Below are 24331 nucleotides of genomic sequence, written 5' to 3' on the forward strand. Positions count from 1 at the left end.
TAATTCACAAATACACACACACACACACACACACACACACACACACACACACATACACACACACGAAGTTTGCACGAACAAATAACATAGAGTTCTTAAAATTAGACTTAAACGCTTTATCGCGATAATTTGTTATACGAAAATTGATACGAATATGCGACTACGTGTATTATATTGCGTGAGATATTGGTGTAGTAGTATATAAAGACATGCCTTTATGCTGGAAAAACAGCGATCTCTGATGACTTCTCCTTAATGGGATCCTAAAGCCGTCTGTATTACCGACTTAATTACATAATTTTTTGTATAACAAATACTTTTTTCTTTTTCACAGTTTCGAAAAATCCTTTTTCAAGATTAAAGTATATGCATTAATATGTGTGAGGTGAAGTTTATATCAAGAACGAAAAAAAATTTTTCTTAAGATTTCAATTTCGAAATTTTATCATTCTCGGAATAAATTTCCATCTTACATACACGTATTAATATGTATACTTTAATTGTGGAAAAGGATTTTCAAATCTGTAAAAAAGGAAAAAAGTAAATGTTATACAAATATACGACTTTAATATTGGAAAATCTTTTTTGTTAGGCCTTCAATCACAATTTTGCAAACTTAGGATTGTTTGTGCATGTCATACGCTTCTGGGGAAGATATCATTTGGTACATATGACCTACAGAATTTCTGCACTAAGGGAATTTTTATCTGAGGTGACAGCTGTGAGAGCTGAAATAAATTAAAGCTTTAATTTTTTTCCTGATTTTTTTCGTCAAATTTAGTGAGATCGGTGTTTATTTTGTGCGTACTTTTATTGTATAAAAGGATTTGGTGATCTAAATCTAATTCGAAGAAATTGATAACCTGCAATTCGGTAATTCCTGTTGGTTTAGAATTCTCTCAAACGATTGCTGTCTTCCTTTAGCGTCTCATCATGTCTTAATGCTCTCTCCTCGCGATCTCTTCCATTCGCCAATCAATACTCATATGTTCAATAAATTTACGTATCCCCTTTTAACACAAAAATACGAGCAATAATGTATCCTATCCCAGTCACTTGTAGGCTTCACGGCCTACAGTTTTAAACAGACATCCTTTTATTCGATAAGAATGTATCGTATAGAGAGTATCACAGTGAGAATTATCAAGGAGTAACTCGTTAATTTCAGAATTTTCAACAAAATTTTGATCATCAAATTCTAAACATCTATTGGTTTTAGGATCCAACAATTAGTTGAAGGCTGTAAATTATTATTTTACCTGTAAATATCTATTTTGGACGAGTACAAGAACACATTGTACTATATCCGGTGCATGAGCGCGTCAATCAGTAGTCTTTACTACTGTCCATAGTAAGTCAAGTAGCTACGGCAGCACATGTGCGAACATATGACTTATTCCTGAGAGAAAGTATGTTGCTGTGTCGGCTGACTGTGCACAATCGATATTTACATAACTTGTTGCATATAAAGTTCAATATAATGTGTAAGAAAGATAGGAAATGACTGAATAAGTGGTGTCAGTTATAAGTCGCGTTACGTGAAAACATGTTGAATTTTTCATTTGTGAAATATAGTTCCATACATTAGAAGATATATCTTTTGTTCTATATACTGGCACATTGTATGTTTTACTTGAATTTTTGCTTTAAATATCTCTACTAAAAACTGTATATTATCTGATATATTCTTGAGACAAAATATAAGTAAAATACAAATAATTATATGCTTCAAATTATTAATAAAAAATTAATATTATGATTATTAATAGAATATTAAAAATAAAAAAAATAAGGAAATAAAAACGATTTTGTTAAGTGAATTTCGGCTAACATTTATATTTAAAATTATAAATATATATTTATAAATATACATTTAAATTTGAATTTATAAATATGTAAAATATGTAAAATACATTATATTATATAATTTATATGTAGGAAATAATTTATCATCATCATCATATTTCTTATTTTTTATTTTAATGAATTTATTGTTTTATTCTAATTATTATTTCTTTTTCTACATTATATATTGCTAGTTTGATATTATTATTTATTTTGCAACAAATGCAATTTATATCAGTCATCAGTATTATAATTTAATATCATGAAAAATTTTTAAGTAGTTAGTGTACGTAACATATTTAAATAGCCAACTGATGTTTTAATCACCTGTTTAATAAATGTTTATATGAGTTATGTAATTAAGAATTTATTCTATAAAACTTACAATTAATTTATCAGTACTTACATCACCAAAACTGCTCATAGATAACTCAATGATATTCCCAGCAGTAAGTTTAACTGATGAATTGGACATCGCAATCATTAATATAATAGCCAGAGCTTTCCTTCCTGGTAGATGATGCCAATCGATCATGTATGATATTTCACTAACCCTCTTGCACTATGTACAGGATTGATTTATTAATTTATTAAATGTATCAATGTTGAATCATGTCAATGATCCAATGATTCAACATTGATTTATTTTGTTTGAGCCTGAAGAAATTTATTAATTTTATTAAATGTATTACACATATGTATTTTGCGTTAGCAGCAGACAAAATTTTTATTTTAATTTTTGGCGGTACGAAATCGTACCTGCTCGGCAACAAGTTCACCTATATAACAAAATACGAAAAGATTGAAGGTGAAATTCATGAGCAGAACAATATATGTTAGATATATTGCAAAGTCGTTATCCCATTCCTATAATTAAGATATTTTATTTTCGGAAACATATTTTGCATACATCAACCATATTCTAATATTATTGTAGAATAGTGAATTTTTTCATACATTTTGTACGATGTGCCTACCATAATTATGTAATATCCAGTGAAACATATGTTCAACGTACATCCTACAACTTCCACAAGAGATACTTGGCGTAATACTTTTTCTGTTAACTTAATAAAACTGCAAAATAATTCACATATAGTTGAAAATATAACAATCAATTAATCATAAAATTACAAATAAGAAAACAGTATATAATTTTTATGATTATTTTTGTGTGAGTGATTTTATCAATAAACTTTTCTTGTTTTTAAAAAAATGTTATTCCAATCGTAATGATAGTAAATCTATAAAAGAACGATCTATAATCGAGCCCATTGAGATTAATAACAGTATATCATAAATTTATTAAATGAAGAACATTAAGTAATGACATAAAATTATACGTTTCGGAATACACAGGTCCTTCTTCATCAATGATTAAACAAAGAATCGATATCAAAAGATTAACATTATGTATGGTTCATTATCATGGTACATTTCAAATAGTTGCAACGGAAAAGATATATCCTTAAGTCTTGAACTCCTGTTTTATAATGTGAGTGCAAAAATTGATGAAATCATTTTGGATAATATTCAGTCAAAATTGATGTCCAGATATATTACCTAAATTGTATTATATAAAATAATGATATAATAATGTACATCGTATAATTAAAATATTATCAATAAATAATTGAAATAAAATTAAGATTTATATAAAGGAGTCAAATAGAATTATGTCATTATTAAATTGATCAAATTGTCATTGTCAAACGTTAAAACAAGATTAATTGGAACAGAAAAGATTAAGACTTACATATAAACCAGGAGATCAATCACAATAAAAACGTCTAAATCGGTTAAATGTTACAATGATTAATTATAAACAATAAGAGATTGAGACCTATTTATTTTCGTTAGACGTATTTTAATAAATTATTGTAAGACGTGTCTAGATACTCTGTGTCTTTTTGTGAGTTAATGCCATTTCCCTTTTTTTTTATATGTGACATCTCCGAGATCATCCGTTTTTATAATTGATTTCTGTATTTAAAATGGATATATATCTTCCCAATCAAATTTATGATTGTGATTTAATATGTGCTCAGTAACAACAGAATATCTACAGAAGAGTCCCACTTTATGCTCATGCATTACGCGTCTAATCTTCAATTGTCTCTTCGTCTGCCCCACGTAAAACGCAGAGCAATCCTCACAATTGATCTTGTAAACTACATTTCGATTCTGAAATTTGTCTAATTTATTTTTTTTAACACTAATAAATGAGCTTAATTTATTTAATTAACTATGTCCAATCGTGAATATTACCCTGTTGAAAAATGAAGTGACAGAATTAGAGACTTTGGGTATATATGATACCACAAAAAGTTTTTTGACATTATTATTTTTAGTGTTCGAGACTGAATCGTTATTATTTTGTGAAAAATTGTAATTGAATTTGTTATGTATTACTTTTTTGATCCTTTTGTTGATGTGGTTGAAAATCAACGCCAAAGGATAACAATTGTTTAAAAGAATGTTGATTACTAATTCAAAATTCTTTTGATGAAAAATAGGGTGTAAGAGAAGGATTGTTCTATCGACGATGTTGTAGATGGAACCAATTTTATGGAAAATGGGATGATTTGATAGGAAGGATAAATATCTGCCTGAAAAAGTTTTTTTGTGATACCAATCAATAATTTTATTTTTTTCGCGTTTAAGAAGATAAAAAAAATTCAGAGATCTATTATTTTCAGTTTCCAATGTGAATGGAAATCTTTCCTAGATGCTATTGAAATTGGTCAACATGTTGTCAACTTGATCACTAGGTGCGGTCAAAACAATGTCATCTACATGTCTGATATAAAATATGGAATAAAAATTCAAAGAATTCAAAGTCTTTTCCTCCAAATCTCGCAATACAAATTCAGTCAAAATAGGAAATAAGGAACCCACAAGGGTGCCAAATAAATTTTTATTTACAGGGTGCTGGTAAATTTTATCGTTAAACGTAAAGAAAGTCGAAGTGAAAATAAATTTTAGAGTTTCAACAAATTCGTTCAATAGTTCGTTTTTAAAGTAATTAAATGCCTTTTTTTAATGCTACTGATTGCAAGATTTAAAGGAATATTCGTAAACAGAGATCACGTATAACGAAATTAAAATTGAATTGTCTATTTCAGATCCATCAAGTAATCTGTAAATCTCCAAACTATTATTTGCATGTCTTGGATTCTTTTCCACAATTGACGTAATGATTGTAAAAAGGCTGCTATATATAATAATAGTGTTAGCGAAAAGAAAAGCATGAGATGATTAATAGTTTAACACGATATTCTACAAATGTTATTATAGGAAATTAAAAATGAAAATATAATGAAAATTTTGAATATGCAACAAATATAGAAGAAGATAATTGTTATTTCCTGTATAGCGAACTTACCACAAAATTCGCACATGTTGTCGCACAATTATGGCTAGCCTCTCATCCACGTTATTAGAAAAATCCTCTCTCCCGTCCACTAAATGCAAAATCCACTGCATGAGAATTTCCAGACGACCGTAAGCGTGTACTGCCAAAACGGCAGTCAAACTACAGGTAGCGGTCGCAACAGTTTGCGAAATGACACCCGACGCGAACTGAGTCCAAAAGAAAATCTCATTAATTGGACTATGACGTGTATCGACGATCATCTTTGCGACCGGATACACCAGTGGCTGATACGTCAGATTACTATTTCTTTCTGTGATCTTGCCCATGCTCAATGGCATAGCGATGTGATAGAACGTGATACCGCCGTACGCGATGAACGCGTTGATTATTATAAGACGACGGCCGAATTCCGCGTTTCTAATCATAATCATGCGATCATCATGATACCACGTATTTCTCCAATCGGTCTTGATGTGCTCGATACATACACGGATATCTCTCCCATGAAGGGCCAGCGAGCAGTACTTCATGGTAACCATCAGACCAAAGGATAACGGTCCGGTAAACTTTAAAATATTGTATATATCTTCGACTTCAAGCACGACGTAGAAGACGCACGGAATGAAGAGAAAAGCCACCATACCGAGATAAATTACGTTCATTAGCACGCGCACATATTTCTGTATCGAAGAAGATGATTTGAGTGAATTGGGCCAAATGCCAATTGACTTCAGTAACCAACGGATCTGCTGGATACTTATCTGCGCGTATTTTTCGTGATCGTAAACGGTTGTTACTGGATTTGATTTTTGAGTAGAGGGTGATTTCCGCATCGTTAAAGCACGGAAGCTCAGGTAGTACTGAAAGGACAAAAGTCGAGAAAACGTAGTCACGTCAGGCGCTTGCGCGTTCCAAGGAAAGAGCGATCTACGTCATGAAGTTGAGGGGTGCATTTTATAGTCATACTGACAACCATGAAGGGTGAGAGAGGATTTTTTCTTCCTCTTCCTTGTATGATATATTGGTTCCGTGAATTATATGCGTAAGACATATAATCTCTTCCACGAGCGTTTTGCGAGAAGTATCGGTAAGCAGAAGTATCGCGATTCTCATTCTTTTATAAATTCTTCATTGGAATAAAAATATTGCATATGTAATATAAATTTATACATAAAGATATTCATAAATTTAGATAATTAGATGAATATGTATACGTATTAAATGTATTAATATTATGAAATATAATGATCATATTTTGAAATTCATTAGAGAATTTAATTGTAAATAGTACGAGAAAAAATTAGAAAAATAAGACACGAAAGAAATATCACATTATAGAATAAATGTCAAAGTTTATGCACACATCTTTTTATTTATTAAATCTATATTTATTTCTTATTCTTATTCTTATATTTTCTTTAATGTCATACTAAATGATTAATGTGTTATATTTAGAAAAAGAACATGATGATTATTTAGTACAGGGGACTATCCTCTAATGATCTTGATCTTGATATATGTTGTCAAGATCACGCCTCTGAGTGGCATAACATAATTAATAATTCCTTCTCCGCCAATTTGAATTTAGTTGTTAACTATTGATTCATAAGCTGAGAAGTCAGATTGTTGTAATTGAATATTTATAAAGTAGATAATTTTTAAATAAGTATACAAGTTTTCTATTTCAAAAATACTAATATTTTACTTCAAAAACACAAATTTCCTGCTTTACAAACAGTTGACATTGTTCTTCATTTATGCAGTTTTACCAAGTTATTAAATTACATGAATTATCCCCCTTTCTGCAAAAGTTAGTCAACGGATATATGTATAATAATATATTTGATTCTTTCTTTAAGAATGCTGCTTTACAAACACAGATTCTTTGCTATAAAACACACATTTTTTTGATGAACTTTTTTTGTTTGTGCATACGCAAAAAGTGTTAGAATACATGATAGGCACGTGACGACAATATCTGAAGAAACCAATTGAATTGATCAATTGGCTAAATTGTGCAATTATAATTTATTAATTTTTTCTTTGTCTGAGGTCTCGGAACAATTTCTAATCTCTTTGACACAGGTTTTAAAGTATGGTCAATATAATGTTACAAATGCTTTAAAGTGTTTTTTGATAAGTCAATTTGTAAAATTCTTTCTTTTAATTGGCTCATCAAATGCTTCGAAGCATTTGTAGCGAGACTTTGACTACAATCTTACTCATCTGCTTGTATAGCTATTCATCTCTTTCTTTACTTTGCATTCGTTTTCCGAGAATGTACAAAGCTATCCTGAAGAATATCGAGTGGACCAAAATGGAGAACCAATCAGAAGTTGTGCCCGCTTTCGCCAAACTCCGATTATAGGATCTCTAGTCTTTACTACTGCCTATGGCAATTCAAATAGTTACGGCAGTACGTATGACTTATTCTTGACAGAAAGAACGTAACTATGTCGGCTGACTGTGCACAATCGATATTTACAGTATAACTTGTTGCATACAAAGTTTAATATAATGTGTAATAAAGATAGAAAATTATCGAATAAGTGTTGTCAGTTATAAGTCACGTTACGTGAAAATATGATAAATTTTTTATCTACGAAATATAATTCTTTACGTTAGAAAATTAGAAGATATATCTTTGGTTGCATACTAGCACATCGTATGCCTTACTTTTGCTTTAAAACACAAATATCTCTACTAAAAATTCTGTTTTATCTGATATACTCTTGACTACTCTTGAGACAAAATATAAATAAAATACGAATAGTTATAATCTCCCAATTAAGATATTAACAGGAAATTAATATTAAGATTAAATGTTAACAGAAAAAAAAGAAAATAAAAACAATTTTATTAAATGAATTTTAATTAACATTCATGTTTATTATAAATATATAAAATATATTATATATTTTATAATATATGTGGGAAATAATTTATCAACATTTTAAAATAATTTGTAATTTTAATGAACCGTTTTTTTTCTAAATAATTATGAAATTGTAGCAGAAGAAATATTTACATTCATCACACAGAGTGAACTAGAAGTTATTTTAAAAATCTAAGAATAAAAGACGTATTAGATTTTTGGATTAATTTAATCCTTCTTACTTATTGAATCTGCATTCGAAACTTCATTTCTTTTTTTATTTTCATATAAAGTTAGATTAATTATTATAATTCATATACGTATTTTATAAAATTAATTGGTTTATATTATTATTTATTTTGCAACAAATACAATTTATATCAATCATCAGTACTGTAATTTATGAAAAATTTTTAAGTAGTAAGTGTACGTAACATATTTAAATAGGCAACCGATGTCTTAATCACCTGTTTAATAAACGTTTATGAGTCATGCAATTAAAAAGTTATTCTATAAAACTTATAATTAATTTATAAATACTTACATCACCGAAACTGATCATAGATAACTCTATGATATTCCCAGCAGTAAGTTTAACCGATGAATTGGACATCATAATCATTAATACAATAGCTAGAGCTTTCCTTTTTGATAGACGATGCCAATCGATCATGTATGATATCTCACTGACCCTCTTGCACTATGGACAGGATTGATTCATTAATTCATTAAATGAATTACACTCCTACAAAAGTTTTATTTTTGCAATTGCAGCAATAAAACTTTTTATTATAATTTTGACGATACTAAATCATACCTGCTCGGCAACAAGTTCACCTATGTAACAAAATACGAAAAGATTGTAGACGAAACTCATAAGCAGAATAATGTATGTTATTGCAAAGCCGCCCTCCCATTCCTGCAATTAAAATTTTCTATTTTCGGAAATATTTTGCGTACATCATCAGTATTCTAATATTATTGCAGAAGAGTGAATTTTACATGATGTGCCTACCATAATTGTATAATATCCAAGAAAACATATGTTGAGCGTATTTCCTACAACTTCCACAAAAGATACCTTGTGCAATAATTTTTCTGTTAACTCTATAAAACTGCAAAATAATACATGTATGGGGTTGGGAATATGTATAACAATTAATCATAATATTATAAATGAGAAAACAGTATATAATTTATATAATCATTTTTGAGTGAGTCACTTAAATAATCAATTTTTCTTGTTTTTAAAAAAATATTATTATATTATATCGTAAGTTATTGTTAATGTTATTATAAGTTAATGTTATTATATCGATAGTGTTATAATGAAAAGAAAAGCATTATTGCACAAGCATTATTATAGATAAATTATGGCCAAGAGATGATTAACAGTTCACAACTCATTCTTTAAATGTTATTACGAGAAATTAAAATAAAAGTGTAATGAGGAATACATATTGAATATGCAATACATTTAAAGGAGACAATTGTTATTTTCTGAATAGCAGATTTACCACAAAATTCGCACATGTTCTTGCACAATTATGGCCAGCCTATCATCCACGTTATTAGAAAAATCCTCTCTCCCGTCCACTAAATGCAAAATCCATTGCATGAGAATCTCCAGACGGCCGTAAGCATGTACTGCCAAAACGGCAATCAAACCACAGGTAGCGGTCACGACGGTTTGCGAAATGACAGCCGACACGAACTGAATCCAAAAAAAAATCTCATTAATTGGACTGTGACGCGTGTCGACGATCATCCTTGCGACCGGATATGGCAGTGGCTGGTACGTCAGATTACTATTTCTCTCTGTAATCTTGCCCATACTAAACGGCATGGCGATGTGAAATAATATAGCACCGCTGTACGCGAAGAACCCGTTGATCACTATGAGACGACGGCCGAATTCCGCATTTCTGATCATAATCGCGCGATCGTCGTGATACCACGTATTCTTCCAATCGGTCTTGATATGCTCGATACATACACGGATATCTCTCCTACGAAAGGCCAGCGAGCTGTACTTCACGATAGTTATCAGGCAAAAGGATAACGGTCCAATGAACTTCAAGGTATTGTATGTGCCTTCGACTTCGAGCACGACGTAGAAAACGCACGGTATGAAGACAAAAGTCACTATACCGACACAAATTACGTTCAGTAGCACGCGCACATATTTCATTATCGGAGAAGAGAATTTAAATGAATTGGGCCAAATGCCAATTGACTTCATTATCCAACGAATCTGCTGGATACTTAGCCTCGCATATTTCTCATGATCGTAAACAGTCGCTATCGGATTTGAATTCTGAGTACAGGGTGATTTCCGCATCATTAAAGCACAAAAGCTTAGAGCGTACTGAAAGGACGGAAAATCGAGGATAGACCCCGTAGTAACGTTAAGCGCTTGCGCGCTTAACTTACAAGGAAAGAGCTATGAAGTTGAAGGGTGCATTTTATAGTCATATTGATAACCATGAAGGTAAGAGAGGATTTTATTTTCTTCTTCTTTGTATGATATATTAGTTACTGTGAATTAGGTGCGTAAGGCATATAACTCTTCCACGAGTATGTTTTACGAGAAGAATCGGTAAGGATCGCGATTCTCATTCTTTTTTTATGAATTTTTCTTTGGAATAAAAATATTGCATATGTATAAAATCATACATATACATATTCATAAAATTAGATAATTAGATGAATATGTATACGTATTAAATGAATTAATATTCTGAAATATAATGACCATACTTTGAAATTTATTAGAGAATTTAATTGTAAATAGCGAAAAAAAAATTAGTAAAATAAGACACGAAAGAAGTCACATTTTAGAATAAATATCAAAGTTCACGCACATCTTTTTATTTATTAAATCTATACTTATTTCTTATTCTTATTCTTTCTTTAATGTCATATTAAATGGTTAATTGATTTAATAAAATTATTAGTTCCATTTTTTTATTGTATATTACAAAAATGTATAATTTGTACACAGAAAAAACAATATGGTTAGTCTACACAGAATCTAGTGATGCCAATTAGATTAAATAGTAAAATATGGAACAACTGTTTATGTGATTGCTTGAACCATAGTACAATAGTTAGGTTAGCTTATATTGCAGCAATGATGGCATTTCAAGTATACACATTTTTGTAAGTTTGGTAAGTCGCTTTTGCTTTTTGAAATTGTAACCTAATTTATAACATGATGCAATAAGAAATTAATTCATATTAATAATTTAATATGAATTAATATTAATAATTTTTATTTCATTTTTAAATCATGCTTTATAATGTTACAATTGACGCAACTATATAGATATATAACTTATCCATAGTAAATGGTCTCCTAATCAAGTTTTGGTTATCACCAGATCATGCCTGCTAAGTATTGATATAATTGACACGTCAGAGTAAACAAATCGTATTAATTATACGTTTTTCTGTTATATAAATATAATTAGGATGATGTTTCTATATTGCTCATAATTAAATATTTTTAGTTATGTAAACTATTAGGTGTTGGAATTAATTCGTAGCGTTTTTTAATGAAAGAATGTTATTTATTTCACATGAGCATTAAAAAATACATTAATGAAAGTACTTCCCATCACTTGTAAAACGCTACGAATTAATTCCAACACCTAATATATCTTTTTTTTCCGTGTACATTTTGAGTTGTCTATATAGTTAATGCACGTAATATGTTCAAGTAAGCAACTGATATTAATCATCTTTAAAAAAATGATATTTAAGTCATGTTTCGTGAATCAATTTAATAAATGATGTTTTACTTACGCTATCAAAAGTACTAAAAATGGACAGTTCGATATTTTTCTAGCAGACGATATCAATCAGTCATGTAGGATACTTCGTCCATCTTTTTGCACTGCAAGATTGTATTTTCTCTTTTATGTCAATCGTATTCATCTTTACGTTAAAAAAAAAACTTAATTTTCATAGTACAAATAAATTTGAACTTTTGTAATGTTTATTACAAAGAGAGCGAGCGTGGCAAAGCAGATAGCGCACTTGTCTGCTATGTTAGAAATCCCGGGATTCCTGATAAACCCAACAATATTTTCATACGTTTGTATCTCCTCTCGGAAGGAAGCGGTAATCCATCGAGAGTATCTTTGTCAAAAACGCTTTTCTAACAAAATTTTGACGTTCGACGTTAAAAAATATAGGTATGACTGTATGTGTATAATCATATAATACAACACAGCGTGAGCAATACAGGCATATGAAAGAAGTTACCACACTCGATTACAGCAACAGAACTAATTGTAAAAAGAATGTTAGTCATTATTACTTTTAATATAAAGATTTTAATATAAATTGCATATATGAAATTTAACGTTAGTAGTCAGAGATGCTTTCAAAGTAAAGACAAATGGACATTGACAATATCCATCAGAGTAAGATTGAAAATCTTATGGGATAATATATGCATGGAGGCAAGAATACATATCCATTTTCTACTTTTATCGTCATCTTTATTACATAATGCAGAATCTCAGAAGCATAGAGTTTATTATTAATTTTCTCTAATTTCTATCATTTGTTGATGCATCTGTCATCATATATGTTTATATGGATTAGATTTTTATTAGATTTATGAAACACACAATTTCTATACGAAAAACTTTTATATATTTTTTAATATATCTAAATAGAGAATATTACAAATACTCATATTTTATCATTTACATTCACAGCATTTACATAGTCAAAGTTCGAAGCATATTTAAATATGTGACCGACGTTTTAATTACCTAAAATGTTTAATAATTAATTTTGCATTTTAATAAATTTTATTTATATTATATGTTTAAAATTAAGTTATGCCATTTTATATTACTTTTTGCGGTACCCTTGGCGATAAAAAATACACTAAATATTTTAATTTTATTAGAAGTTATATTTATAATTTTTATAATACTTACAACACCGAAAGTCTGGATAGACATATGAAATACTTTTCCAGCCGTGATTTTGGTAACAATTCTTGATCGCAAGATTATTAAAATAAGACCAAGAACGATTTTATGTGGCAATTTATACCAGTCCGTCATATAAGCTACTTCACCAACTTTTTTACACTATCACATAATGAATCCGTTAATCCAAGTGTGAATATTTTAATTGCAGATAAATATATAAGGAAAGCTTTTGAAATGGAACACAATTACTTTATGTACCTGATCCGACACGAGTTCGCCAATGAAGCAAAATATGAAGATATTAAACATCATTGCTGTTAACACCATGATATATGTTATTATAGTGTTTATACTCTCTTCATGCCATTCCTGGAAGAATACCCAAAGTAATAGCATTTACAATATAGATATAGTAACGATATAGTCAATCTGTCACATATTCACCTTTCTTAAATTTTAAGCATACCGTAATGGTGTAATATCCTAACATGCACAAGTTGAATGTACACCCGATTAATTCCACAAAACATATCTCACTCATAATTGCCTCCAAATGTGAAAGAAACCTGCAATCGATACATCCAGCAACAGCCGCGACGTTAAAGACACTCAATTTTTTTATCCGAATATCTTACAGCCGCGACAGTTGCAATTCTGCAAATATGTTATATTTAGAAAAAAAAATATAAGATAATTTTTCCACATATTATAGTTTTTTGGCACTTTTTCCAGATAAAAATAACTAAATTTTACGAGAAATTAATTTTAAAGGTTATTCAAAAATCAGTCAAAGTTTATAAAATATACAACCGTATCATTTCTCGTAGAGAATTAAAATTTATTTGTACATAATCTTTTAAAATTAATTTTTACCTCAAGGCTCGCAGGTGATGCTCCACAATGTTCGCCAGTCTCAGCTGAAGGAGATCTTGTCGCTCGGTGACGAGTTCTTCGAGACGTAGCATCACTACATTGAGTTGGCCGGATGCATGCATCGCGAAAACCGCGGCGAGACCGCAAGCACCAATCGTGATGTTATTTACTACGATGGTCGAAAGACACTGCAACGCGAGCACGATCTCATATATTGGACTGAGTCTGGTATCTACGATTTTGTTGAAGGACGGACAAGGTAGGCGACCTGTTTCAATCGTCTTGTTGCCGATTTCCACAGATATCCGTGACATTCCTCTCGCTATGTTATAACAAATAACGCCACCTTGCAGGATGAGCGCGCAAATGCCCGCTATAACGCGTCCCACTCTCGCGTTTCGTAGCATTAATTCCCGATCGTATTCTCTCTTCGCCATCCGCCAATCGGTCTCCATATGCTTTATAGACGTACGTATCCGATTATTATGGTGCAGGAGCGAACAGTAATTAATTCCACCCATCAGAATATGACTCGTAGGTCCAATAGCCTTGAGTCTCAAACGGAAATCCTTTTCTTCGAATAATATGTATAATATAGCAGATATCACGGTAAAAGCTATTAATGAATGACATATTAATCGCAAGATATTTATTAAAACATTCTTAATCATTGAATTTGTTTGTATTTCTGGCCAAGCGCCTATCGATTTCAAAAACCAACGATTTAACTGTAAACTATAATCGTTGTCTCGTTTGTAATCGCTCACAATGATCTCGCTAGAAACGGGCTTCATAGTCGATTCATAGACAACGCGCTTCATAGTCGATTCATAGACAACGCGCCAGGTACTGATAGCATGGACTATAATCCTACTACTTGGTTTCTCAATGAAGTAGTGGTTACGTCAGCGCCTGCGCGGACATGTGAGGAGAGAGAACAAATTTGTACGCCATCCAGCTGAGACAGAATATAATCGATACTTATAGCTACTAGTTGCACGAAATCACATGAATTGTACGAGACATCTAAACACAATTCATGGGATAGCTTGGTCAACAAAGGTAATCAAATTTGCAGTTATTTTTGTTTAATGAGTAGTATTCTTAATGTAAATGATATTAGACAAAAGTATGATGTTTTTTGGTATTTTATATTACACTTTAGCTGTTAAAACTTATATCTTGTTTGTTACACACATCAAAATATAATATTGCAAAATATAATATATTATTAATAAGATAAAACATAAAATGGGATATATTACATAACCACATTATTGAGAAGTAAAAGATATACTTATTAATACCATAGAATCAGCTATATCACTACTTCATTATAATTTGAATATTTGTTATCTGGAGCTTTTATGTCACATACATCTACATTTTGTTATGTCGCTACTGTTCTGAGTATATTTAAATACGCAAACGATGTTTTCATGACCTGCAACAATCATAGTTGATAGATCCATCTTAATGACCTTTGCGCATTTTTTATGTAATAATTCTTAGACCTTTCTAGACGAAGAATAGACGAAGAATGTATTAGAATATTAAAATGAGCGATATAAAAGTTAATATTAAGCAATATAAACATAATATAATAAACATTAAGATATATAAATAGTTAAAATATAATAGTTCAGTATAGTTGTATAAAAATAGTTCATATATAAAAGTACATATATAAAAATAGTAAGATATTTAAAAAAATTTTATGGAAATTTACAAAAACAAATATGCCTCGAAATATTATTTATAAAAAAATGTTAATAAAGTATTTAGATAAACTTACATCTCCAAAACTTGCAATAGATAGCTGAATCATTTTTCCGGCGGTTATTTTAATAACGGCATTTGATCTTGAAATTATTAGAATTAGGTCGATCGCAATTTTATGATGTAATCGGTACCACTCTGTCATGTATGCCATTTCTCCTATTTTTTGACACTATACAAACTCTAACTTGATCTATGTTTTTACGTCATAATTTTATTTTTAGACTATTATAATAAAAGAGAAAAAATTTATATACACATATGTAATACGTATATACGATGTAACTACCTGGTCCGTAAGGATTTCAGCAATATAACAAAATATAAAAATGTTGCATGACATGGCTATCAATATAGTAAAGTAAGTAAGCAAATTTTTAGTATCGTGCAATTTCCATTCCTATAAATACATATAATCATTTTATAAATAAATATACACACACACACACACAAATGTCTGTATAAAATAATTCATTATTATTTAATTTGTTAAAAAATATAATAAAAAATGTAACATAAATGAAACGCGTAAAAAAAACAAAAACTTATTTTGCAGTTATTACAATTATTTGATGTGATACCAGCATACCGTAATCATATAATATCCAACCATGCATATATCAGTGGTACAACCTAAAAATTCGACGAGACATATCTGATGCATAATCGTTTCTATCTGCGATACAAAACTAAAATTAAAACTATTGTTTAGTAATACACATACACACTCACACACACACCCACACACACACATACACACACAAACACAAACACACACACACACACACACGCACGCACGCACGCACGCACGCACGCACGCACGCACACACACAGAATATATTGTATTACTAAAATAATAGTTTTAATTTCAGTTTTGTATCGCAGATAGAAACGATTATAAAATAATAATTTAATATATTATTACATTTTTTAATATCATTTTTTGTTATGTATAACTTCTTTACAGAAATTAAAATAAGATTTTGAAAGCTCTAACTACAAAACTAGTTAAACAATACAAATAAAAAGAATATTTTTTTAACGAATTGCTGAATCGGCGATTTAAATATTACAACTTCATTCCACTTATTTGAATTTTGATGGAAATATAAATAAAAAATCAAATACATTTTCAAAATCTACAATGTGTAAATATTACCTCAGTACACGGAGATGTTGCTCCACGATGATAGCCAATTTTCGTCGCGTGACTTTATGTTCGCTTTCTGTTTCGTCGACAAGTTCGTCCAATCTCATCATCAGAATGCTCAGCTGGCCACAAGCATGCATGGCGAAGACCGCAGCAAGACTGCACGCGCCCACCGTGACGGAGTTTACTATGACAGCTGACAACAATTGTAAAACAACCACAATCTCGTTCGCTGGACTATATCTAGTGTCCAGCAGCTCCATGTAGAATGGACACGGAAGCTGGTGCGTAGTTATCGTGACGTTTCCGATTCGAACGTTCGCCGGTGTCAGAATGGTAATGATACAGAAGGAACAGATACCGCCTTGCATGAAGACCGCGCAAAAAGCGGACACAAATCGACCGAATTTTGCATTTTGCAGCATCACCTCGCGATCGTACGTTGTACCCACGTACTGCCAATCGGCACGCATATGGTCCACGCACTTGCGTATCTTGTAGTTACGCATTAGTAATGAACAATAGTTCGCGCCGCCCATCAGGCAATGTATCATCGGACCAAAAGCCTTCAGCTTTAGATGCACATCCGGCTCAAATATGATGTATAATATGCACGGTACTACCGTGAAGGCAATCAGAGAATGACAGACAAATTGGATAGCATGGGATAGCACCTTGCCGGCGATACTAGTATTGGTTTCTGGCCAAGCACTGATTGGTTTTAGAAACCAGCGATTCAATTGAATACTGTATTCGTTGTCCTGTTGATACGCGATGTTGCGCATAGAGGACACACGGAAGGAATACGACATAGTGATTGGAATGTCGACGAACTATTGAGCGATAATATAGCGATGGAGGAAGCATCAAGTCATTCAGCGCTTGCGCATTTATTCTAACTCTTTTTCTCAAGGAGTATAGTTAGCTTAAGAGACAGAGTTTTAGATTTTCTAGAGTGAAGGGGTAGTAGCGATCGATACGGGTGCGAGTTGCGTCGATTAATCGGTAGTTATTATATGCCCTATTCTACTTAGATGCACGATAGGAAAATAATCTGCATGGAGCGAGGTAATATATGTAGTTTACATTTTATATCATGTTTTTTATTCTTTGTTATACATAACATTTCTTGATAATTAAAAATTTCTTACTTATACGTAATGTGTATATATGTATAATAAGAAATTTTATACCAAAAAATGAACTATGTCATAAAAATATAAATTGCATTCGTTTGATTTTTGCGTATTATGCCAAATAATATTAGTATATAACAAAATAAAAGGTATATTGTTTAATAAATACTTTAATAAGTAATAAGATATTTAATAAGTACCGTTTTCTATTTCTTAAAAAACATTTCTGTTTTTTTCTTGATACATGTCAGACAACTAATTGACATTTATTTGCAACCTTATCGATTGTGTCATTTATTAATATGTATACTTTGGACAAGAATATATATAATGTACGCAGCATGTTAAAGTAAGTGACTGACGTTTTAACCACTTGTTAATTGTACAAATCATATTCTTATAAACAGATGCAATAAACATTGATATTATGTTACTCACGTTTCCAAAAGTAATGAAAGACAACTCGATAATATTTCCGATGTAAATTTAATTGATGTATTGGATATAGCAATCATTAATACAATATCGAGGCTTTTTCTTCCAGACATACAATATCAATCGATTGTGATACCTCACCGATTTTCTTGTACTATTCATTGGATTGCTTTTTTAATTTTTTCCTATATAAAATGTGATATCCGACAAACGAACTAACGTTATTTGTCGTCATATTGACATCAAATGATGACAAATAAATGTCAGCTTATTTACATTTACACACAACTAAGAGTTTCTTAATTTCTGAAATATAATTCTAAATTTTGTAAATTTTAGTACGATTAGATATTTTTATTATAACAATACGTTATTATATATAATAATAATAATAATAATAAGTCTTATAAAAATACTCTTGCTATTGTGTAAAAATATATTATCCAGATGTGCAAAGGAATGTTCCGGTTGTTATAGGGCTTTACCTTTTCGGCAATAAGTTTGCCGATATAATAAAATATAAAAACATTAAAAGTAAAAGATAGAAAAAGAACAATATACGTTATATAACTTATAATCTTTTGGCTCTCTCATTCCTGCAATATAATAAGTTTTATATTTGGGGATATATTGTACATATCGATATAAATCATACATGATCTCCAACATTGCTCATGACAAATATTTCACGCAGTATTCTGTTCGTTAAATTGAATATATAAAACTGAAAGATATATTATCGTGCGCGCGCGCGCGCGCGTGTGTGTGTGTGGGTGTGTGTCTGTATAAATAATATGGTTGCGTTCCACTTAACGCTCGCAACGTTCATGAGCATCATTTGTCCTTCTTTAACATTTGATAAACGATAAAAGATGAAATGATTTCACGAGCGTTGTAAGCGTTAAGTGGAACGCATATATATTTCACAGAAAAAGTATGATTTCTTTAAGTTGTTCTTAAATAATCAAAAATAAATTGAAGCGGAATATAGATATATTGAATGCACGAACACTGACGAAGTTTGGAAGAGACTCACCGTAAAATTCGTACGTGATGCTCTGTAATTATCGCCAATCTCTCATTGTTATCACATAAATATTTTCGTCCGTCTATCAAGTGCTCGATCCAAGATCTCCATAAGGTCATAAGCGTGCATCGCCAATATGGCAGCTAAGCTTCTTGCACTGACAAAGATAAAGTGCGCAAGGAAACTCGATAGAAACTGCTTTCAAAAGAAAATTTTATTGATGGGACTATATCATGCGTCGACAATCACCTTGGCAATCGGATTTATTAATGGCTAATATATTGATTTTTCATCCGTAATCTTGCGAGTACTCAACAACAGAATAAGGTAATAAAAAATACCATCGCTGTACATGAAGAACGCGCAGAGTGCCGCCAAGTGTCAACTTCGCGTTTTTTTATAATCCAATCGAGTATTATAAAATATTAGAGTATTATTGTAATATCGAGTATTTATCCAATCTTTTTCGATATGTTTAATATCATTGCGGATGTCGTTCTCGCGTACAATTAACAAAGAATAGTTTATAATAACCATTATACAAAAACTCGCACCTCACAAAGCATACGATACGTATTACTCATTTAAAGTATCGTATACATGACAGAGGATATAAAGAAAAAAGCGATACAGATTAAATTTATCAGAAAATATACGAATTTTTCTATACATGAAATATTGAATAATGAATATTGAAACTTTGGAGAGACACCAATCGACTTTATTATTCAGCGGTTCAAATGCATATAGGTAACATTTGTATTTTATGATACATATTCCAAAAAAAATTTAGTTAGTTATTTAACAATTTAATGAGTTACATTTAGCATGAAGATTGCTATACTTCAAATAATGCTTCCTCAAGTTGTGAACATAGCATATTTAAGGTGAAAAATAATTTAATAATATATATTTTTTTCAAAGAAAGATAACTGCATTAATATGATATCTATGATTAACTTAGATATGTATTGATGAAAAATATCTATTGACTGGAATTTTATTTATATGCTTGTTTTTTTATAAAAAATTATATTTTATCATATTTCTATTATTAATATAAGATATAAAATTCTGATTTATTTTTTCATATGATATTGTACTTACATGGCTATAGCTGATGATAAATCAATTTTATGTCTAGTAGTAGAAAAGTTCTTGATTGGCAATGAAACACTTAAAACCTAGAAAAAATTACAATAATAATTGATAAAATATTAATTTTTACTTCTAATTTTTACTTCAAACATGATTAAATAATAAAATGAATTTTTTATAACTTAACCCACATATAAACCTGATAAAATTTCTCATACAGTAACTGAATTATTATTATCTACATTGAGACATTAACTATGCGTACTTATCATCATATAATGCAGAATATCGTCATATAATGCCTCTATTATATAATGCAGAATCTAAGTATAGAGTTTATATTCATATTTATTTATTCTAATTTCTATCATCCATTATTATATATATGTGCTTGTATGTTTATATGTGTGGATTAGATTTATATTAGATTTATGTATAAAACACACAATTCCTATACAAAAAACTTTATATATTTTTTAAATCTATTTAAATTTATATCTAAGTAGAGAATATTACAAATACTCATATTTTATCACATTCACAGCATTTACATAGTTAAAGTTCGAAGCATATTTAAATATGCGATCGACGTTTTAATTACCTAAAATGTTTAATAATTAATTTTACATTTTAATAAGTTTTATGCATATTGTATGTTTAAAATAAAATTATGCCATTTTATATTACTTTTTGTGATATCTTTAACGATGAAAAATACACTAAATTTTTATTTTAAAAAATTTACAAAAAATACCTTTAAAATCGACTCTCAAACGTAAATGTCCAATTAAAAAATGTTTTTTTTAATAAATGTGAATTTTTATATGCAATTTATTTATTATGTCATCTTTTTCTACAATAGATAATCATATACCCATAACAGTAACAAAAAAAAAATTGAAATTTAAACGATTACAGTCACCGTTGTCGATAAAAGAGCTAAAACCGCTTTGATTTCAGATTTTTCCGATACGGAATCAAAAAAGACCGAAACCGTTATCCGGTAAAAGGACCGGAATCGGAACCGAAATCGAAAATTGGATACAGCCTCTGACCGTGATCGTAGCCGGACCGATTTCATTTCGGTCTGAGTTCCTGGAGGAGAAACAAATTTATACGCCATCCAGCTGAGACAGAATATAATCGATACTTATACCTACTAGTTGCACGAAATCACATGAATTGTACGAGACATCTAAACACAATTCATGGGATAGCTTGGTCAACAAAAGTAATCAAATTCGCAGTTATTTTTGTTTAACGAGTAGTATTCTTAATGTAAATGATATTAGACAAAAGTATGACGTCTTTTGGTATTTTATATTACACTTTAGCTGTTAAAACTTATATCTTGTTTGTTACACATAATGAAAATGTAATATTGTTATTAATAAGACAAAACATAGAATGAGATATATTGCATAACGACATTATTGAGAAGAAAAAAATACTTATTAATACCATAGAATCAGCTATATCACTACATTGATTATTCATAATTTGAATATTTGTTAGGAATATTTGTTTGTCTGGAGCTCTTATGTCATATACATCTACATTTTGTTATGTCGCTACTGTTCTGAGTATATTTAAATACGCAAATGATGTTTTCATGACCTGAAACAATTATAGTTGATAGATCCGTCTTAATGATCTTTGCGCATTTTTTATGTAATAATTTTTAAATCTTTCTAGCATATATAAGAATATTAAAAAAATATAAGCTATATAATATCTAATATAATATAATAAACATTGAGACATAAATATCTAAAAGTTCTTACATAAAAGTACATATATAAAAGAAGAAAGAATTTTTTTAAAAAAATTTTATTTTACAAAGACAAGTTTACAAAGAAAAATTAAAGGAGTTTACAAAGGTAAATCATCAACATTTTGTTTATAAAAAAATGTTAATATAGTATTTAGATAAACTTACATCTCCAAAAGTTGCAATAGATAGCTGAATCATTTTACCGGCGGTTATCTTAATAACGGCATTTGATCTTGAAATTATTAGAATTAGATCGATCGCAATTTTATGATGTAATCGGTACCACTCTGTCATGTATGCCATTTCTCCTATTTTTTGACACTATACAAACTCTAATTTGATCTATGTTTTTACGTCATAATTTTATTTTAAACTATTATAAAAAAAGAGAAAAAAATTTATATACAGTTATGTATACGTATATACGATGCCACTACCTGGTCCGTGAGGATTTCAGCAATATAACAAAATATAAAAATGTTGCATGACATGGCTATGAATATAGTAAAGTATGTAAGCAAATTTTTAGTATCGTGCAATTTCCATTCCTATAAATACATATAATCATCTTATAAATAAATACACACACACACGCACACACACACACAAGCAAAAATGTCTGTACAAAATGATTTTACTATTATTTAATTTGTTAAAAAATATAATAAAAAATGTAACATAAGTAAAATGCACACGCGTACAAAGATTTATTTTGCAGTTACTGTTTGATGTGATACCAGCATACCGTAATCGTATAATATCCGAGCATGCACATATCGGTAGTACACCCCAATAATTCAACGAGACATATCTGATGCATAATCGTTTCTATCTGTGATACAAAACTGAAATTAAAACTATTATTTAGTAATATAATATACTATATATATATATATATATAATATATAATATAATATAACTTAATATATTATTACATTTTTTAATATCATTTTTTGTTATGTGTAACTCGTTTACAGCAGAGAAATTTAAACAAGATTTTGAAAACTTTAACTACAAAATCAGTTAAACAATAAAAATAAAAAGGATATCTTTTAAATGAATTGTTGAATCGGCGATTTAAATATTAAAATTTTATTCACTCATTTGAATTTTGATAGAAATATAAATAAAAAATCAAATATACATTTTCAAAATCTACAATGTATAAATATTACCTCAGTACACGGAGATGTTGCTCCACGATGATAGCCAATTTTCGTCGCGTGACCTTATGTTCGCTTTCTGTTTCGTCGACAAGTTCGTCCAATCTTATCATCAGAATGCTCAGCTGGCCACAGGCATGCATGGCGAAGACCGCAGCGAGACTGCACGCGCCCACCGTGACAGAGTTTACTATGACAGTTGACAACAATTGTAGGACGATCACAATCTCGTTTGCTGGACTGTATCTAGTGTCCACCAGTTCCGTGTAGAACGGACACGGAAGCTGGTGCATAGTTATCGTGACGTTCCCGATCCGAATGTTCGCCGGTGTCAGAGTGGTAATGATACTGTAGGAACAGACACCGCCTTGCATGAAGACCGCGCAAAAGGCAGACACAAATCGACCGAATTTTGCGTTTTGCAGCATCACCTCGCGATCGCGGACTGTTCCCACGTATTGCCAATCGGCACGCATATGGTCCACGCACTTGCGTATCTTGTAGCTACGCATCAGTAATGAACAATAGTTCGCGCCGCCCATCAGCCAGTGTATCATCGGACCGAATGCCTTCAACTTTAGATGCACATCCGGCTCAAATATAATGTATAACGCACACGGTACCACCGTGAAGGCGATCAGAGAATGACAAACAAATTGGATACCACGCGATAACACCTTACCGGCGATACCAATGTTGGTCCCTGGCCAAGCACCGATTGGTTTTAGAAACCAGCGATTCAATTGAATACTGTATTCGTTGTCCTGTTGATACGCGATGTTGCGCATAGAGGACACATGGAAGGAATACGACATAGTGATTGGAATGTCGGCGAACTATTGAGC

At 30.4% G+C, this 24331-nt stretch overlaps 5 protein-coding genes, 2 long non-coding RNA genes and 1 pseudogene across 16 annotated transcripts; 2 read left to right on the top strand and 6 right to left on the bottom strand.

Annotated features, from left to right (window-relative positions):
* Positions 1 to 863: 863 nt before the first annotated feature.
* On the bottom strand, positions 864 to 8047 carry LOC105148362 (4-vinylanisole receptor-like). Of its 2 annotated transcripts, XR_015544888.1 has the most exons (6): positions 5231 to 8047; positions 2823 to 2922; positions 2605 to 2712; positions 2252 to 2407; positions 1260 to 2172; positions 864 to 1010 (listed from the first exon to the last, which is right to left on the bottom strand). XR_015544888.1 is itself a non-coding variant. In XM_011060063.2 (5 exons), exons 1-5 carry the CDS (start codon positions 6052 to 6054, stop codon positions 2119 to 2121), a joined length of 1242 nt encoding a protein of 413 aa, XP_011058365.2. In that variant the 5' UTR covers positions 6055 to 8047; the 3' UTR covers positions 864 to 2118. The 2 variants fall into 2 exon arrangements, 1 of the variants encoding a protein (XP_011058365.2); XM_011060063.2 differs by having other exon boundaries at positions 864 to 2172.
* Positions 8048 to 8433: 386 nt separating this feature from the next.
* Positions 8434 to 10441, bottom strand: LOC105148361 (odorant receptor 10-like). Its single transcript, XM_011060062.2, has 5 exons — positions 9614 to 10441; positions 9112 to 9211; positions 8914 to 9015; positions 8641 to 8796; positions 8434 to 8563 (listed from the first exon to the last, which is right to left on the bottom strand). The coding sequence occupies exons 1-5, from the start codon at positions 10438 to 10440 to the stop codon at positions 8510 to 8512; spliced, it is 1239 nt and encodes a 412-aa protein (XP_011058364.2). The 5' UTR covers position 10441; the 3' UTR covers positions 8434 to 8509.
* Positions 10442 to 11146: 705 nt separating this feature from the next.
* LOC147910008 (uncharacterized) lies at positions 11147 to 14022 on the top strand. The gene is made up of 3 exons (XR_015544937.1): positions 11147 to 11267; positions 13260 to 13437; positions 13931 to 14022. It is a non-coding gene; the product is annotated as an uncharacterized LOC147910008 (long non-coding RNA).
* On the bottom strand, positions 11781 to 14745 carry LOC105148360 (4-vinylanisole receptor-like). 3 transcript variants are annotated; one of them, XM_087405634.1, is made up of 5 exons: positions 13925 to 14745; positions 13518 to 13617; positions 13310 to 13420; positions 13055 to 13210; positions 11781 to 11994 (listed from the first exon to the last, which is right to left on the bottom strand). In XM_087405634.1, exons 1-5 carry the CDS (start codon positions 14743 to 14745, stop codon positions 11956 to 11958), a joined length of 1227 nt encoding a protein of 408 aa, XP_087261760.1. In that variant the 3' UTR covers positions 11781 to 11955. The 3 variants fall into 3 exon arrangements, with proteins under 3 accessions (XP_087261760.1, XP_087261759.1, XP_087261758.1); XM_087405633.1 differs by lacking the exon at positions 11781 to 11994 and adding an exon at positions 12739 to 12883; XM_087405632.1 differs by lacking the exon at positions 11781 to 11994 and having other exon boundaries at positions 12890 to 13210.
* Positions 14093 to 22363, top strand: LOC147910009 (uncharacterized). Of its 3 annotated transcripts, XR_015544938.1 has the most exons (5): positions 14094 to 14183; positions 14278 to 14392; positions 14706 to 14986; positions 15928 to 16064; positions 21510 to 22363. It is a non-coding gene; the product is annotated as an uncharacterized LOC147910009 (long non-coding RNA). The 3 variants fall into 3 exon arrangements; XR_015544940.1 differs by lacking the exon at positions 14278 to 14392 and having other exon boundaries at positions 14093 to 14183; XR_015544939.1 differs by lacking the exon at positions 15928 to 16064.
* LOC105148398 (4-vinylanisole receptor-like) lies at positions 15057 to 17666 on the bottom strand. 4 transcript variants are annotated; one of them, XM_087405708.1, is made up of 5 exons: positions 16863 to 17666; positions 16293 to 16392; positions 15993 to 16103; positions 15720 to 15875; positions 15057 to 15368 (listed from the first exon to the last, which is right to left on the bottom strand). In XM_087405708.1, exons 1-5 carry the CDS (start codon positions 17663 to 17665, stop codon positions 15315 to 15317), a joined length of 1224 nt encoding a protein of 407 aa, XP_087261834.1. In that variant the 5' UTR covers position 17666; the 3' UTR covers positions 15057 to 15314. The 4 variants fall into 4 exon arrangements, with proteins under 4 accessions (XP_087261834.1, XP_087261835.1, XP_011058406.2 ...); XM_087405709.1 differs by having other exon boundaries at positions 15057 to 15442; XM_011060104.2 differs by lacking the exon at positions 15057 to 15368 and having other exon boundaries at positions 15739 to 15886.
* Positions 17800 to 20006, bottom strand: LOC147910010 (uncharacterized; annotated as a pseudogene).
* LOC105148397 (odorant receptor 10-like) lies at positions 17800 to 24301 on the bottom strand. Of its 2 annotated transcripts, XM_087405715.1 has the most exons (5): positions 23499 to 24301; positions 23069 to 23168; positions 22761 to 22871; positions 22489 to 22644; positions 21849 to 22166 (listed from the first exon to the last, which is right to left on the bottom strand). In XM_087405715.1, exons 1-5 carry the CDS (start codon positions 24299 to 24301, stop codon positions 22113 to 22115), a joined length of 1224 nt encoding a protein of 407 aa, XP_087261841.1. In that variant the 3' UTR covers positions 21849 to 22112. The 2 variants fall into 2 exon arrangements, with proteins under 2 accessions (XP_087261842.1, XP_087261841.1); XM_087405716.1 differs by lacking the exons at positions 21849 to 22166; positions 22489 to 22644; positions 22761 to 22871 and adding an exon at positions 17800 to 20635.
* Between the last annotated feature and the right edge of the window lie 30 nt (positions 24302 to 24331).

Source organism: Acromyrmex echinatior, chromosome 4, assembly GCF_024713525.1.
Source record: "Acromyrmex echinatior isolate Ae372 chromosome 4, ASM2471352v2, whole genome shotgun sequence".
In the NCBI taxonomy this organism is placed as follows: domain Eukaryota; kingdom Metazoa; phylum Arthropoda; class Insecta; order Hymenoptera; family Formicidae; genus Acromyrmex; species Acromyrmex echinatior.